Source organism: Silene latifolia, chromosome 5 (genome assembly GCF_048544455.1).
Source record: "Silene latifolia isolate original U9 population chromosome 5, ASM4854445v1, whole genome shotgun sequence".
NCBI lineage: Eukaryota > Viridiplantae > Streptophyta > Magnoliopsida > Caryophyllales > Caryophyllaceae > Silene > Silene latifolia.
Genome location: NC_133530.1, coordinates 41,075,370 through 41,093,657, shown reverse-complemented (window position 1 = coordinate 41,093,657; position 18,288 = coordinate 41,075,370). Strand labels below are relative to the sequence as shown.

Sequence of the window (18,288 nt, the reverse complement as noted above, 5' to 3'; positions counted from 1 at the left end):
CTATCCTCATGGGGACGGCCGTCGTCTGTACTCTCCTTGCAATCATTTTTAACAATTTTATCTTTTGGTCCTTGGCTTTGGCCGGGACTTTGATCATCATCCTTCATTTGTCTCTTTGCGTTATTTAATTGAGTGCCTTTGTTTTTACCGTCGGCATGGCCGAGGCAGTTAGTACGCGCATCACAACTGTGTTAACGCCTTTAGCATTTCTAGCGTACCGGTCATTGTGTCCCCGTCGCTCTCGGCTAGGGCCGAGGTAATCGGGGTTATGGCTCGATAGCATTCAGAATCGTAGGCATATTGACCGCGGACTCGCGTCTCAACCGCACCGAGTATACGTTTCTTCTAGCATATCGGTCGTTGTGTCCCGTCGCTCTCGGCTTTGGCCGAGGTAATCGGGGTTACGGCTCGATAGCGCTTATCGATCATTGTGTCCCCGTCGCTCTCGGCTAGGGCCGAGGTGTCGGGGTTATGGCTCGATAGCATTCGTAGAATCGTAGGCATATTGACCGCGGACTCGCGTCTCAACCGCACCGAGTATACGTTTCTTCTAGCATATCGGTCGTTGTGTCCCCGTCGCTCTCGGCTTTGGCCGAGGTAATCGGGGTTACGGCTCGATAGCGCTTATCGGTCATTGTGTCCCCGTCGCTCTCGGCTAGGGCCGAGGTAATCGGGGTTATGGCTCGATAGCGATTCTTCTAGTGTACCGGTCATTGTGTCCCCGTCGCTCTGGGCCGAGGCCGAGGTAATCGGGGTTAATGGCTCGGTAGCGATTCTTCTCTTTGAGTGACAAACACTTCGACGGAAAAGTTGGGTGATTCATTCGTTTGCTATGATCATGCGTTGGGGTGTCCACAATGGGTTTGGACACTTCCGCCGCTATACAAAGTATTTCCTCAAGTTGTCGGTGTTCCAATGGCTCATCAAAGGCACACCTCCCATGTCTGCCGTCCCCGGTATGTGCCCGGTCTCATCTCTTCAATCACCTTGTAGGGACCCTCCCGATTGGCCGTCGGTTTACCATGAATATTTCCTTTGTTGGTGGCGGCCGACTTCCTTAGGACTAGGTCTCCCACTTTTAAATCCCTCTTGTGGACTCTTCTGTTGTAGGCTCTTTTCATCCGGCTCGATATACCGCCAAGTTGAGGCGTGCGTATCTCGGCTTTCTTCGACCAGGTCTAAGGAAGCTTTCTGTGCCATCCTCGTTTTCAACCGGCGGAAGGTAGCCGTTCGAATGTTGGCACCGTTGCTTCAATCGGTAGGGACCGCCGGGAACCGTAGACTAGGTGGAAAGGGTGTACCCGTTGCTTCTTTCTCCGTGGTTCGAAGGGACCATAGGACGCCGGGTAGTTCATCGGCCCACCTTCCCTTAAGGTCTTCGATTTGTCTTCTTTGACCGTTGAGGATCGTTTTGTTGGCCGCCTCCGCCCGTCCCGTTGCTCGTGGGTGGCGAGACGGAGGAGTATGCAAACTTGATACCAAGCTCTTCTAACCAATTCATTATCATGTCACTCCAGAACTCTCGGCCGTGGTCAAATACTATAACTTGGGGTAATCTGAAACGAGTTATAACATTTTCCCAGATTACCTTTCGACGGCCCGGCATTTGTGGTCTTCGCGCAGCATCGCTACGGCTTCAACCCATTTGGTGAAGTAATCAACAATGACGATCAAGAACTTCCTTCCTCGGAGGCTGTTGGGAATGGTCCTAGCATGTCCATTCCCCACTGTGCGAAGGGAAGAGGGCTGAGCACCGGTTGTAGGTCCCTGGAGGGAGCGTGTACACGGGGCATGCATCCGACGATTCGTGCACTTCTTGGTCTTTGTTCCGGAATCTTGAAGCATGGTGGGCGTAGTAGCCGGCTCGTAGAGCTTTGTGGGCTAGCGTTCTTGCCCCCATGTGGTGTCCACAGATGCCTTCGTGAATCTCTGTCACAAGATTAGCTCTGCGTCGCCGGACCGACACACTTCAAAAGTGGTCTTATTACGGACCTTCCGTACGAGTTCTCCTTCGAACACTAAGTACCGGCGCGATCCGTTTCATTTTGGCCGAGGATTGCGGCCCTCCTAATTCACCCGTAAGTTTGTATTTCATTATCGGAGTCATCCACGTTGTCTCGGCCTCTACGTTGCCCACCATGCCGTCGGTCTCGGTGATGCTCTTCGCATTCCGGATATCTACCAAAGACGGTTGGTGGCGTTCTTGATGGTTGGCGGCAAGTTTGGAGAGAGCGTCGGCCGGTTGTTCTCGGATGCGGGAACGCATTGGATTCGGAAAGACTTCAATTTCGCTATGTCGGCCTTTACCCTTTCTAGGTACCTTACCATTCCGTCGTCCCGAGCCTCAAACTCCCTCTGATTTGGTTAGTAACCAACGGTGAGTCCATCTTCAACACAATGTGCTCGCTCCGGCAGACCCTAGCTAGCTCGACCCCGGTTATCACCGCCTCGTATTCGGATTCGTTGTTCGAGGCCGAGAAGGTGAATTTCAAGGCGTACTCGAACTCGTCCCCGTTTGGGCTGATGATGAGGATGCCGGCTCGAGTGTTCGTCGTGGAGGAGCCGTCGGTGTAGACCTCCCATACGCCTGGGTTTGGCTCTTCTTGATACGTGCATTCGGCCAGGAAATCTGCAAGTGCTTGCCCCTTTATCGAAGGTCTTGGTTTGTACTGAATGCCGAAGCCGAGAGTTCCACCGCCCACTTGATGAGCCTCGCCGGATTGCTCGAATTTTTCCAAAGCTTTCTCTAACGGCTGATCGGTTAGGACCGTCACGGGGTGCGCGTCGAAGTAGGGTTTTAACTTCCTCGTGGCAACGACGACGGCCAAGGTCGCTTTTTCGATTAGTGGGTAATTTCTCTCGGCGGGCAACAGTGTATGGCTGACAAAGTAGATTGGGTGTTCTTTGTTTGTCTTCTTCCCTTATGATCACCGACCGACCGTGGCCGAGGCAATCGCTATGTATAGGTATAGCGTCTCCCCCAAAGATCGGTCCGGGACAGAGTTGGGAGAGTCCGAAGATGAGCTTTCGATTTTGAAAGCCGTGCTGTTCCTCCCCCAGTGAAGTCTTTATTCCCTTTCAAAACTTTGAAGAATGGGGTGCTCTTGTCGGTGAACGAGAGATGAAACGGGCGAGAGCCGCCATTCTTCCCAAAGCATCATAACCTCTTTTCGATTCCTTGGCTCCGGAGGTCTAAGATTGCTTGGACTTTGTCCGGATTTGCATCGATGCCTCTGTCATCGACAAGTACACCGAGAAATTTACCTCGCCGGGACACCGAAGTTGCATTTCATTGGGTTGAGCTTCATCTTGTACTTCCTTAGTGAACAAAATGTTTCGTGTAAATCGGCCAGTGCTGTTGTCGGACTTGCTTTTTACAATAGCATCGTCGACGTAGGCCTCAATGTTTCGCCCTTTTTGATTTTGGAACACTTTGTCCACCAGCCTTGTATACGTTTAGGCGTTTTTAAACCGAACGGCATCATTTTGTACATGTATGTGCCGTTAGCGGTGATGAATGCGCATTTGGGCATGTCTTCCTCGGCCATGAATACCTGGTGATACCCTGAGAAGGCGTCTAGCGGGCTCTCAAGATGGTGTAGCTCGCCGTGGCATCGATTAAGTTGTCTATCCGTGATGAGGGTAACAATCTTTGGGGCATGCTTTATTAAGTTGGGTAAAGTCTACACACATTCTCCATGCCCCCGATGACTTCTTTACCATCACAACATTGGCTAACCACTCCGGGTAGGTGCAAGGCATAATAAAGCCCGCCGTAAGTAGTTTGTCTACCTCGGCTTTGATGGCCTCGTCTTTCTCTACCGAGGAGTTCCTCATTCTTTGCTTGACAGGGCGGCGGTGGGGAGTACGTTCACTTGTGAATAATCACCTCCCGGCCACACCGGCATCTCGCCGCCGAGTAGGCGAAGACGTCTTTGTTTTTCCTTAGCAGTCCAGGAGTTTGGCTCAATTTTGGCTCCGAGGTTGGTACCGATGGTTACGGTGCGGCCCGGGTCAATCTCCACCTCTTCGGTCTCTGCTCCTTCGACCATGCTAATGGTTCGGTCGTGCTCGGGCACGGGAGCGTCTTTGATCCGGAAGGATTTTAATTTTGAAGCGCCGGCTCTCACCCTCTCTAGATACCTCGTCGTCTTATAGTTCCGAGCCTTGTATTCTCCTTTGATCTGGTTGGTCAATGAGAGCGAACTCATTTTTACCACGACGTGTTCCGCCGCCCGACGGCTCGCTAGCCCGACTCGGTTATCATTGCCTCGTACTTGCATTCGTTGTCTGAGGTCGAGGAGGTGAGCTCCAAGGCGTGCTCAAACACATCTCCGTTCGGGCTAATGATAACGACGCTGGCTTTCGAGCTATCCGTCGTGGAAGGGCCGTTAGTGTGTATCTCCCATACGCCGGGATCCTTCTCGTTCTTCGAGGTGAGTTTATGAGCCTCCCCCCGGTCCGAGACGTATATTAATGTCAAGGCCCGGACGGATATTACGGCTTGGGTTTCACTCAAAGTGACCCGGCCTATGAGAACGTCGTGGGCAGATGTGCCGTTGATGACTATAAAATCAGACATAACGTTCCTGGCTGCAGTTCCCTCGCCGAACCTTACCGGCAGTCTGACCGACCCCAGGGGTACCAGGCCGACCCCAGAAAAGCTGTACAGCGGGTTGGTGCAGGGGTTCAAATCTTCGACTCTCAGACCGAGGCTGAGAAAGCATTCTCTGTACATAATGTTCGTGTAGGCGCCTGTGTCGATTAGGCACCTCTTCACCAAATGGTTGGCTATGTCCAGGTGGACTGTGAGTGGGTCGCTGTGAGGAGCAATGACTCCCTCGTAGTCCGCTTTGTCCGATAGTCATATTGGGGATTTTGGGAGCGGGGTGGGCGTGTTGGGCACAAAGTTGACGGCCCGACATGGCTCATTCGATTCTTGCCGTTTGTGTCCATGAGCGGACCATCGTTCTGTTGCCTCGACGACAACATGGATTACTCTATCCGTTCAAAGACGGTTTTTCGCTGACCCGCCGCATTCGGTTTCTGGCCTTTGGCGACATACTTGCCGAGGCTCCCCTTCCGGATCAGCTCTTCAATGGCGTCCTTCAGATGTCGGCAGTCGTTGGTTAAGTGTCCGGTGTGGCCGTGGTACTCACAGTATTGGCTCGTGTCACCGTCACTCCTCGGCCTAGGGGGCCTTTCCCCTTCGGCCTTCGCTCTTGCTCGCAGCGAATACCTCGGCGCCGACACGACTAGGGGTGTGATCGCCGCACCGTTTTTGTAGTACGCTCCCGAACTCCCCGGCGCCCGTCGAGTCCCGTCTCTGGCGATTTGTCGACCATGACCTATTATTGTCACGGCGTCTTTCATCGGGGTTGCCCTCCCGGCGGCTCTTCTTTTTCGAGTGCTCGGCCTCGTTGGGGCCCAACCACGTCTTGTGATAGTCTTCTACTTTGATGGCCTGGTCGGCCATTTTCCTGGCGGCATCCAAGCCAGTGCCTCCGCACTTGATGAGCTCATTTTTCAAATCTTCCCTTGGGAGGCCCTTCATCAGCGCGAAGGCCGCCGATTCGGGATTAATCTCTCGAATCTGTTGGACCTTTCCGTCGAACCTCTTCATGTAGCTTCGTAGAGACTCGCCCCCCTCCTGTTTGATAGTTAGGAGGTCCGATGTCTCCACGGCCCTTCTCTTGTTGCAAGAGTACTGGGCTAAAAAGGCGTCCCTTAGGTCGGCGTAGTAGTACACCGAGCCGTCGGGAAGCCCCTTGTACCAACTTTGAGCCATCCCATGCAACGTTGTTGGGAAAACTCGGCACCACACTTCATCGGGCTGCTCCCATACCGACATGTGAGACTCGAAAGCCTCAGCGTGGTCGGCTGGATCGCCTTCCCCTTTGTATGATATGGGCGGCAACTTGAGCTTAGTTGGCACCTGGACTTCTAGGACGTAGGCGCTGAGGGGCTGTCTGATCACATGCCGGATGGCACGTGGCGATCGGCTCCTCGCATTCCTAACCCGGCTCCTCTCCTCGTAGCGGGAGGGGCTCCTTCTTCGACTTGGACTTCTTCTCCAACTCTGCTGAGTCGGACTCCTCTGGCTCCTTTGGGGTATGCCTCGTTCGTGTTGCGGGGACGCTGTCCTCCCACGAGTACGGGAAGGACTTAGGTCTACCACGCCCACTTTGGGCTCTCCCGGCGACTTTGCTGGGTCAGCTTCTCCTAGTGCTCCGCTCAAATTTCTCGGAGTCACATTTTGGGCCCTGGTCTCCTGGACAGTTTCCGCCGCTCTTGTCGGCGTGACAGTGTGAGCAGACGTATTACTAATTAGGTCCAGGACCATTTTCAGCTTTGCTATGTCAACCACATGCCCCATGATGGTGACTGGTTGGGCAAGCGGCGGCGAAACGGTATTATCGGCATCCCGAACTCCGGTTGGATTACCCGCCGGTGGAGGGCCGCACGACTCTGCACTGTTGAAGGTATCATCTTGGTGGAACGCGGTTTCGTCGGTCACGACTGCGTCTTGTTGTTTCGACATCTTCTTAGCTTTTTGGGTGGGTTTTTGTGTGTTTTTTTTTTGTTTTGGGAATGAATGTGACTAGCTTCTAGTGTCTTCCCCACAGACGGCGCCAATTGTTCCGGGTGTAATTCCAGAGCAAGTATAGTTACCACCTGTGGCTTGTTGAATGATGTCTTGAGTTGGATTCTCCCTTGGTCTTAATCGTTCCTCTCGGCCTCTCCGGCAACAATGAACGAGGCGAGGGCTTGGCTTTGAGCCAAGCGTACCCACTCCGACGCCAAGTCAGTAAACTTAGATGTATAAGTTGTATGCTAATTGGCTAGGGATATATTGTAGAGAGATAAGGAAGATTATACCAGATGAATAGTGTATTTAGGTCAAGTTGTGTATTTCTGGATTGGATCGGATCCTTTCCTCAATGAAGGTTGAGGAGTATTTATAGACTTCACCTTTTGTCACGTAGTGGCCAAGTGGCCAAGTGGCTAGCGGTGGAAAGATCGATCTACCCTCGGCCGAGGGACCTATGGCTGGCCGTGCGGGCGCTGGTGACCCGCCGCCGAGGGGTCTTGGATATGAGTACGCGGATATGTGTCCCTACTGGCGAGGTTGTCATGCCGGGACCGGGTGAGCCGATGGGCCGCATCGGCTAGGCTGTCTAAGTCGTTGACTTGCTGTGGACATCTTTGACCTTGCTCAATATGTTGACTTGGTCAGCGGTGCAGAATATGCCCCATCACTATTGGTTCTGGGTAGGTAAAGAAACGAAACCACGCACACGGTTTTTAGCCCAATTTGAGCATTGAAAATAATAGATATTAAAAAATTGAAAATACTTGGGGCGTTTGGTTGGGGGGAATAAGGAAAGGGAAAGAGAATAAAAATGGTTTATTCCTTTTGTTGTTGTTTGTTTGACACAAAGAAAGGGTAACCCATACCCCCCCTTACCCCCAAAACCATTCTCATCCTTACCCCTCTCCCCCTTGGGTAAGCCCATAACCCCATAATCCCTTCTTCCTCCTACTCCCTATTTTCACCACTCCCACCAACACCCACCACACCCTCTCACACCGTCAACCACTGCCACCTACACCCTACACCCACCACACCGACACAACCACCACCAGGGACGCCGACACAACCACCACCAGCGACGCCGACTGTCCACGCTACCCCATATCCTCAACTACTAAACACCACACCAACACCTTCAGTAACTCTCCCACCCCACCAACCACCACCAACACCTTCCTCGGCCACACAACTGCAACCGCCCGACGCCGGCCACACCAGATCTGGTGTTTTAATCGGTGGGGAGGGGTTTTCGAAGGGTTGTGGTGGATTTTTTAGAATGAATAAGGTGTTTGGGGTCGGGATTGTGGTGTTTGTTGAGGGCGTGAGGCGCGGTGATTAGGTTCGCCGTGGGGTACCGTGAGGAAGATCGTCGGCCCGCTACTTGTGGTGGTGTCGGTGTAGATAATGGTGGCAGGTGGTGGGTAATGGTAGTGGAGGTGGTGGATGTTGGCTTTTAATTCCCTTTTCCTCTAATTGTCAACCAAACACCCAAGTATAATATGAGTGATCTCATTCATTTCCCTCTCTTACCCTTTCTTGATTTCATTCTCATACCCTTTCCCGTACCAAACGCCCCCAATACTAACAAGGGAACAATTACAATACTTGAAATGTTCGAAAATTGAAGAGTAGCAGCAATCAAACCCTCACGAATGTGTGGATATGAAATTAATTTCATTTCCTTGATTGTCGAATCCAATACTATAAAGTATAAACATGTTTGGAGATCGGGTGCAATTCAGTTTCGAACTATAATTTCAAATTTTCAATGATGTTTGTGGAACCCATGTAATTAGAAAGGAGTGAGTCGGGAACCGGTGTGGTCCACCCCTGACCTGTTTAACAAATCTAGGATAAGAGATCGGATAATGAGAATTTGAGTAAAAAAACATATCTTTTTTTTCGAACCTTTTCAATCACACAGAACTAGATCCGTATATGCGGATACCGTGTACATGGCACACGGAAAACAAATGATATCAAATCCGTATACCGAATTTGGTAAGTTTTGCAACAGATAAGGTTTCAAAATTGTATCAATATAGGATTTTGCTTTCACAAATTCTTGTTTCAGACGGACACTTTTGGTCTTATTTGTCAGACGGATAAAATGTTGCCATTTTTTAAGAAAATGTAATCAATTAATTCACAAAATGTTATGACTAGAGGTGTCATTTTTTACCCTGAAAATGATGTGAACAATAATGGTAACATGTTATCAAAAAACTAACATTTTATTGTAAAATGATGACATGTTACCCGTCTTATTTCAGACCAAAAGCAATGGTCTTAAGAAAAACGAACCGTTTTGGTTTATAGTACTTCCGTCTCCTTTCTGTTTTAATAACTAAAACTAGGTCTGAGAAAAACGGATATTTGGCCTAGATTTCAAAACCGGATCGAATCATATCAATATACGATGTTGCTTTATAGTACTTGTGTCCCCTTTTTGTTTTATATAACTAAAATTAGGTCTGAGCAAAACCGGATATCTGCCAGATTTCAAAATCGGATCGGATATCCAGTTTTAAAATTATGAATTTTGAGGATTCAGGTCCGGTCCGAATAAGTCGGATATGCAGAAATTCGGAATCCAAAAATCTGGATTCCAGATTTCGAAAACCGGATCCGATCCGGTTTTTTTAATGCGCCTCAATCTAGTTTTGTTTGTCTCAAAAAATAATTAAGTCCATTCCTGCGATAATTTACTAGTCTTAAAACTGCAAAATTTACATGATAGCACTAATTTACAATAGCTTAAAGTTAGATTTTAAAAAAATTACATCATACTATTAAGCAAATGAAATCATCTCGACTGAAAATCAACTAATTTTTTGGGGAAATAAATTATAAAATCAACTGAAAATACATCAAATAAAAATTATAAAATAAGAGAAAGAAATTGCCTCAACGAATAATGATGACTAATGAGCTGGAGAATGGCGAGATGAGTTTGAAAGAGACGATAGAGATTAATAGATTGGAGAGGCGAGATAAGAGTTAGGGTTTAGGTTTGTTAGTTTGTATCTACTGACTTGTATAATGTATCTATTTCAATCAATCAATCAATCAATCAATACTATATATTAAATCCAGAAACCAAGGGACTTTGATGTAATTAAAGAAAGTTATACAAATTAATTATACTATATAGTTTTAAATTACTAGCACCGTGTGATGCACCCGATTAAGGGATCTCAATGCAAATATTATATAGTTTGGGTTAAAATTAAATTGTATAGATGCTTGATAATTTTCCTAAACATTTGTAAACTAAAACATGGTTAATTTCCTTAAAATAAAATAATTAATTAAGATGGTCAATTTCCTTAAAATAAAATAAATAATTATATCAATTTTCCTAAATATTTATAGAAGACTAGAAGATGGTCAATTTCCTTAAAACAAAATAATTAATTAGTATAAACATGCACACTTATGGTATTAATTATTATTATTATAAAATTATATATTAAATTTAAAATTTATGTAATTTTATTAAAATTTATAGTTTATTAGATGTAGATGGTAATTATTTAACATACAAATACAAAAATATATTATAAGTAGGTTATAACTAATTCAAGTTAGATTTCATAACATATAATATATTAATATTGCATGATTCTTAAAATTGCATTTCTAAGTAGTAAAAGTAGTTTCGTCAGTAAAGAAAAGAACTGTAATAACATTAGATATAGTTTTATGATAACAATCACTCATTTTAATAGTAAAGGTAACAATATTACCAGCGATATTATTGAAAGTGGTAGAAACAACAACGAGAGTAGTGAAATAATCAATATTAATGCGGCAATAGTGAAAGTAACAATAATTACGGCGGGAGTAGTGAAATTATCAATATTAATGCGGCAGTAGTGACAGTAACAATAATTACGGCGGGAGTAGTGAAAGTAAAAGTGATTATGGGCAAGTAGTAAAATGTTATTACTATTGTTTCATTAAAAAAAATATTAATAACGAGAGTAGTGAATTTGTCTCAAAATTTATTTCATCGTAATTTTAGGATATGTCATTTAAAAATATATTAATGATAAATTTAAGGGTTATGCAACTTTAAGTAATTTTATTTAATGAAAAAAAAAATTAATGGTAAGTAGAGGTAGCCCGGGCGAAGCCGGGCACCAATACTAGTTATACTTAATATTGTATAATGTGGGTCGTGGTTTGTCTTTAAGTTTTTCCTTTATTTTTATTTTTTTTAAGTTTTTTAAAATTCGGATCGATTCGGATATCTGGTTTTAAGTTTTCTCAATCCACATCCGATCCAGTTTAATCGGAAAAAATCGGATCGGATATCCAATTTAAATGGTATCCAAATATTCGGATTTTTTAGTTCGGATTTCGGACCGAATTCGGATAAAAATTCGTATCGAAATTTTTTGCTCAGCCCTAACTAAAACTAATGAAAAGGAAATTGAATGGGATAAGTGATGGGGCTGCAGGCATGAACTGCACGATGAGTCTGCAATGCACAAATCATAATTTAAAACAAAATAAATGGATTGGTATTACACTACTTTAGAATCCGTGCAATAAATGCACGGTATATATATAATTTTTTTAATAAGATATTTAAATAACATTGGTATCTCATTAATTGTTTATCTTTCTTGTTATTTTAATTTTTCTGAGAAAAAAAAAATAAAACTGAAAATTAATCCAAGAGAATTGAGTAATATGTTGAAATATATTTTTTTTTTAAAAATATTTTTTTATACCATAAAGCCTAGTGATTCTAATTTATAAATTTTCTCAATTTTTTTGTCATGAAAGTAATAAAAATGATTTATAATTTTATTTATACGTGTTATTCTCATTATACGTGTTATTCTCAAATAATAACATCAATAAAAAATTTAGCAGTTTATTGGTTTTATATCATTTATATTTCTCTTAATTAAAAAATTATAGTTAGAATTTAGTGAAAATTATATAATTTGATAAAAAAAACATTAATATTAATGAAAAGAATAATATAATGAAATACATTATAGTTATTAACTCTAGGTTGGTTATAAAAAAAAGATAATGCTTGTTTGATCAATCAATTGGTAAAATGCCAAATTACCACCACGTATTTGTTCTTTTTACAAATAACCTCCAATATTCATGGTATAATCCTCAAACATCACCGTATTTTTATCCCAAAACTTGTTTTTCATATTTTTCGACTTGTTAAATTAATAAACTACCACCTAATTGAATTTTTCATATTTTATACCTTGGTAGTTGAGTTTTTCATATTTTATACCGTGAATTTAGTTAGTAGTTCTTTATTGGATATTTAACACGGGACGTGCTAAATCCCGACATTATTTTACTCAATCCCGCACTTTCTTCCCTCTTATTCCAAGAATACCACTCTCATTTCTCCCCTCCCTAAGAAAATAAGAGAGAGAAACATGAGAAATGGAAAAACCCCAAATATCTATTTCAGTGGCACCCGCCCCCGCATCCCTCAACCGGCAACCTCCCTCACCACCAGTCCCAGCGCCGCTGACCACACCCCATCCACGCAACGACCATCCCTTCTGACCCCTCTCCTCGCGCCGGCAGCCCCCCTCTCCGTAGCCGACCATCCCGGAGTCGGCAGCCACCATCCCTGCCAATTACTCTTCTGCATCTTGAAGTCTAACCTTTTCAAATTCAATGGCTGGTCATGATGTCATGCTGCAATTTTTCGCAACGCACATTTGAAGGGAGACAAAATTAAATCACTGAATTCAATTTCTCAATTTGACTTTTGTAAATTCAATTGTTTTCTCAAACCCTAATTGTTAAAAAACCATTTTTTTAATAAAAAAAATCAACTAAATCGACTAAAAGACAGGTCTTAATAAAATTATTGATAAAACGACGAAATTACGTTTAATATGTGTGAATTACGATCCATAATAGTCGAACGATGAAGGGATTGATTAGGTTTGGAGAGAGAAGTCTTTTTAATTTTTTTTTTTTTTTTTACCGAAGGGCAATTATTGGAAAATTATGTCTAGAATTTAGCAAAATATTTATTTTCATTTCATTCATCAGCGCATACAACTCTAAATCACAAGCAATTGTCAAGTAGAGTACAATAAGATGTAGATTAAAAATTCGGTAAAATTAGAGTACGGAGTAGTATAATTTAATCTAAGATAAATGAGATTAATGAAATACTGAGCATATATTTGTATTTATTGAATATTGGTTTCAGGAACAGGCGTTGTCCCAATCACCTGTCCTGTGTGTAGTACTAGTAGGTGAAGAAACGGCTGGGAGACATGAGCTTATATGAGACAGTTCTGCGGGAATTAAGCGTAGTTGAAAGGCAGTCAATGTCAATCTTAGAAAGAAACAAGTGTCAGCAATTAAGGCACAAATTGATGTTCATCTTACCATTTTTGAATTCTCGCTTGAGTGGATATTGGAAAGGGGCTCCTACTACTCAGGAGGAGCTTAACCAATTGCTCTTGGAGAAACGGGGATATTACCCTAAATTCCTGACTAATTTTGTTGATTATTGGTTGCGGAGAGTAATGTGTTCAATGTCCTTGCGCACTTGTGAGTCAAGGAATTGGTGTCTCTGGCACAGTGCCATTGATTTCTATTCATGTTCTCTCATGGAAGAGGAATACGAGGGCATTTTATCCTCGGCAATGCCTCCAAGGCCAGAGTCTACGCAACAGGAGGATTACGATTGGATAAGATTTACCGAGGCAGTCCTAGTAAATCTTGATTATGTTCATTCTGAACCACTCCTCGAATATCTGGCCTATGGCAAGTGCTTTCTCAGCTTAAGTAATGTTATCAAGGGACAAATTAGAGCCATCTCAGAAAGACTAGGAGGTCTCACAAGTTTTCGCAAGTCTATGGCTAAGTGGAATTTTTTTTTTTTTTTTTTGACAACAGCTAAGTGGAATTTTGAGGATGTAGAATATGTGAAGGTAGAAATACTTGATTTTTATCCGAGTATTGAAAATTTGCCTCGGAGAGCCACCCATATCTTTGCGCGATATATATTATTCAAAGGAAAAATGTGCGAGGATGAATTTTCTACCTTGGAGAAGATGGTTAATGTTGCCCAGTTTCAAGCAAAGGACATCTACCTTCAAGTACTGCGAGCTTTGAAGCTAAGCTATGAAGATTATCGCATTATCAAGTGTGAAATCCTCCTCCCGTTTATTGACGACCTACAAAACACCCTGAAGACTTTTATGGATGATCATCCTTCTTCACACAAGTTTTCGGAGGTCAAGGAGATTGTGCTAGAGCTGGAGTTCATCAGAAGTATGATCAATCATACTTCAGACCAATCATTGGAGAGTTGGATAGCATATGCTATTGCAACACATATTGATGTCTTAGCTGCTCAGGCTGCTGCTGCTTCACATGTTAGTTGTTCATCTGGCGGGATTTCAAGTATCGTATTTTGTGCTGAACAAAAGATTTCGGACATAAGAAACAATATCAGGACCGCTTGCAGGAATTACAATATGGTTTCCGGTTGTATTGGTAGTTTATTGAGCTATATACGAGTTGTTGATGAAAACAATGTCTTAAGGTTGACCTCAACTGCCACTCACTTAACGAGGCTTGACTTGCTGCACACATTCTTGACGAATACAGAATACTTGCTCTGTCTAAGTCCGGGATCTCCGGTCACTCTGGTTCAAAAATTTGAACTCGAACAAATTGAATTTCCCAACTATTTGTATTGATTTCCTGAAAGGTATTACAGCAAATATGGCACAACCTAATGAATTACTGTTGGTTTTAATCCAATCACTAGTACAAATGCCAGATGCTAACCTCCTTCTGTTTCAACTTCGCGAATCTATTTTGCCAACGGAGAACGACCAGCTATTTGCAAAGATGATGTATTCTGGAGGGAGTAATCTGAGTCATTTGATCGATTCTGATGCCATTAGTAATCTCATAAGGGATGTTGATGTTGGGGGCATTGAAGCAGCGCATATTTACATTTTGTTTTTCAGCGAGTTAAATGATGGCGTGTCATCCAGTACGTTGGAAACAGTTGAGGGGTTCAAGGCGTCAGTTAGACAAGCTTATGCTGAGTACGTAAAGTTGTCACATATGGAGCTGCCCAAGTCTGAGTTAGGATTTTTCGATATGATATTGACTCTGGAAGAGTTGAAGGAAAGCGATGCTTATTTATCAGTAAGTACTGCTCAACAAATTGGGGTACTCCACGACTACTTACTCATCTGCAGTTCTTTTCTTCAAGGTTATGCAATCAGGGACAACGAATCAGAAGAAATCAAGGGTCTCTGGTCATCGATTATCAATTTATGTCGCCAAATGAATAACATTCTCGACACATTTGAGGAGTTTCCTGACTGGTTTTTGAAAGTGCGGCTCTTTAGCGTCATAGAAGATGCTAAGCTGATCACTGAAGAGATTCTCAGGAATGACACAGTCAAGATTGGTGTTGAGCGGTCCAATGATAGTGCCCAAAGTCAAACAGAAAATTTCCAAGATGATGATCCACAATCAAAAGACGAAGATCAGAATCTTGTTTTTGATGAGGAAGATAATCTGAAAAGACAACTTACCACAGGGTCAAAGAAATTGGAGAAAATCGCAATAGTTGGGATGCCTGGTTTAGGCAAGACGACTCTAGCCATGAATCTATACAAAGGTTGTGCCAATTCATTCTATGCTCAAGCTTGGTGTTATGTAGGACAAGAGTTTCAAAGGAAAAAGCTTCTCCGGGATATTACAAGCCAAATAAGTGGACGGCCTAGCTATGAGTTCAATGACATGGGGGTGGAGGATATGGCTCAAGAGTTGAAGCAGAGTCTACTTAAGAAAAAGAACTATCTCATAGTCTTAGACGATGTATGGAATAGTAATGCTTGGGAAGCTCTTCAGATGTGTTTCTCACCAGGCAAAGGTGGAAGTAGAATACTAATAACAAGCAGGTGTAAGACCGTTGGAGAGAATATTTGTCGTAAGACCGTTGGAGAGAAAGATTGTGGTTACAGAAATGTTCTACAACTCAATCTCTTTTCCGAAGAGAAAAGCTGGTATTTATTGGAGAAGAAAGTATTTGGTGTAAAGAAGTGTCCTCCGAATTTAAGGCAAGTCGGAAGAGGTATCGCAGAAAAATGTGGAGGGCTGCCACTTTCAATTGTTGTGATAGCTGGTGCTCTTAAAAATAAAGACCAGACCGAAAAAAGTTGGAATCAGGTGGCAGAAAGTTTAGACTCTTACCTTGTTGCTGGGGATTTGGGTACACTAGAGCTAAGTTACAGGCACCTATCAGTTGGCATGAAACAATGCTTTCTGTACTGCTCAACATTCTTGAAAGGAAAAGAGATACCGAGATCAAAACTAGTGCGCTTATGGCTTGCAGAAAGATTTGTAGAGGAACCCGAACAGCAGGAAAGCTTGGAATGTGCAGCAGAAAAGTACTTGTTAGATCTGGTGGATAGAAGTCTACTCATGGTTGCAAAAACAGGCTCTGACAATCGAATTCAAACCTGCAGGATCCATGATTTGTTGCGAGATTTTTGCGTACAAAAGGCAAACGAGGAAAAGCTTATGATCACGATTCACGGGTATGACTTACTCCTCTACTTTCATTCTTGTACTTTCATTCAAGTCGTAGGATTGTATGATCGTGTTGTGATTCTTCTATTTGTAGTTCTATGTAAACAGACATAATCGTAAGATCTTGCATGCTTAAAATTTACAATAAGATAGAAGTCGGGATCCTCAAAATAATATTTGGTTAATCTAAATTACTAGTATGTAACAGTTGTCTTCATTTCAAGTTCATGGAAACATTTAATTCCTACATCAGATTCTCTACAGTTTTTCTACTACTTATGTCTTTCACTTTCTAGGTGGAAGAATCCTCCGAGTATTCAACAGCGCAGTCGCCTATGCTTTTATTCGTGGGATGAGTTTGGGAAATTTAAATGTGAGGAGGAGTCAACGTTGTTCAAAGCCCGTTCCTTGACATTCTTGACAACTGGGTGTACATTTTTTCCGGAAACGTATCCAAACAGCTTGCCCTTATCTTTTGAGGATTTCAAATCACTTACTTTGCTGGACTTAGAGAACATTGATGCAGGCAGTAAAATTTGTCCTAATGTAGCAGGACTGAAATTGTTGAGGTATTTGGCACTAAGGGATGGGATAAAAAGTATCCCGTCATCAATTGGCGAGCTCTTAAACCTCGAAACACTAATTGTCATAGGAACGCGTGGTGAGGTAGATGTTCCTGATACAATTTTCAATCTCAGCAAGTTAAGGCATCTGGTAGTGAATAAACGTGCACGAGTTAATATCAAGAATAACAACCCCAACTGTTTAAGCAATCTCCAGACTTTTTCAACACCAGTTCTTTCAAAGAGCACTGCTGACCACATAATTGCAAGGATGCCTAATCTTAGAAAGCTAAGATGCATACTTATGGACGCGTCTTTCAACTTTTCTATCCTAAAGCGTCTTAGTTATCTTGAATCTTTGAGAGCATTCTACCATGGCGGTGGTCGATTCCAAAGCCAGCTTAGCTTTCCTTCAAACCTGTCTAAGTTAACAGTTTCTAAATTTTGTTTGCCCTGGTCAGAAATCGAAAATATTGCAGCTTTGCTCCCTCAGCTCAAGATCCTCAAGCTATTGTTCAAAGCATTTAAAGGAGACAAGTGGAACACAACTGCAACCTTCGACAATTTGAAATACTTGAGAATGGAGGAGCTTGATATCAAAAACTGGGAAGCATCAGAAGATAAGTTTCCTAGGCTAGAGCGATTGATTGTACGAAGATGCAAGCAGCTCCATCAAATTCCGGATGATTTCGCCAACATTGTAGACTTGAGGTGCATTGAAACTCACGGGTGTGACGAGTCTGTGGCGAAGTCAGTTCCCAAAATCAAGAGGAAGCAGATTAGTGAAGGGAACATGAATTTCGAGACCATTATAATTCCCACTGTACACCACCTTGACGATGAGGATGAGGATGAATTCAGTGAGTAAATAAGCTCCTATTATTCTGTTTTCTGAAGTTACACAAGGCTTTGTGTTCAGTAAACAGGCTGTGCTCACATCATTTTTGGTTAAGACTTCTTCGCTGGTGTCTGTCAATTTTTACAAACGCGAGGGCAGAACACGTTTGAGAATAATTTTTGTTTTTGGTACAAACACAATTGATAAATTGGAACATTTTTTTTTTTTTTTTTTTTTTTTTTTTTTTTTTTTTTTTTTTGTGGTTCAAAAATCAAATGAGCGTACTATGTCGCGGATCAGACTCGAACCCCCAACTTCGTGGTTGGGATAAGCTCTTACCACTTGAGCTAACCTTGGTTCTAAGAAATTGGAAATTTGGAACATGGAACATGTTAAATACAAATTCTTTGTATGAGATAAACTGATTACCTTTGCAATAAGAAAACGTACAAAAGTAGTTACCTTTTTTATATCTACTCCGAATACTGGTATATACTAGTTGGTTGCACGACGCGTATCGCGCGCCATTTCCCAAATTATTTTAATCGTTTACGTTTCAAATACATAATAGCAAATTTTGATTTGGTTTGGTTTTCTATACATTTTGATTGGCGATCACAATGAAATTCATGTCGTTATAATTCTTTGGAAATTTGAATCGATTGCAGACAAGATCACATTTGTAAATATTTCGTATCTAACTTTGTTGGGAG

At 42.9% G+C, this 18,288-nt stretch overlaps 1 protein-coding gene across 1 annotated transcript in view; it reads left to right on the top strand.

Annotated features, from left to right (window-relative positions):
• Positions 1–18,045, top strand: part of LOC141657320 (putative late blight resistance protein homolog R1A-3) — a 30,174-nt gene extending 12,129 nt beyond the window's left edge. Inside the window, exons 2-3 of the mRNA XM_074464499.1 lie at positions 12,816–16,182; positions 16,471–18,045. Of these exons, the coding sequence (XP_074320600.1) occupies positions 14,345–16,182; positions 16,471–17,605 (2,973 nt within the window). The 5' untranslated portion in view covers positions 12,816–14,344 and the 3' untranslated portion in view covers positions 17,606–18,045. The remainder of the gene's footprint in view (positions 1–12,815; positions 16,183–16,470) is intronic.
• Positions 18,046–18,288: the final 243 nt, after the last annotated feature.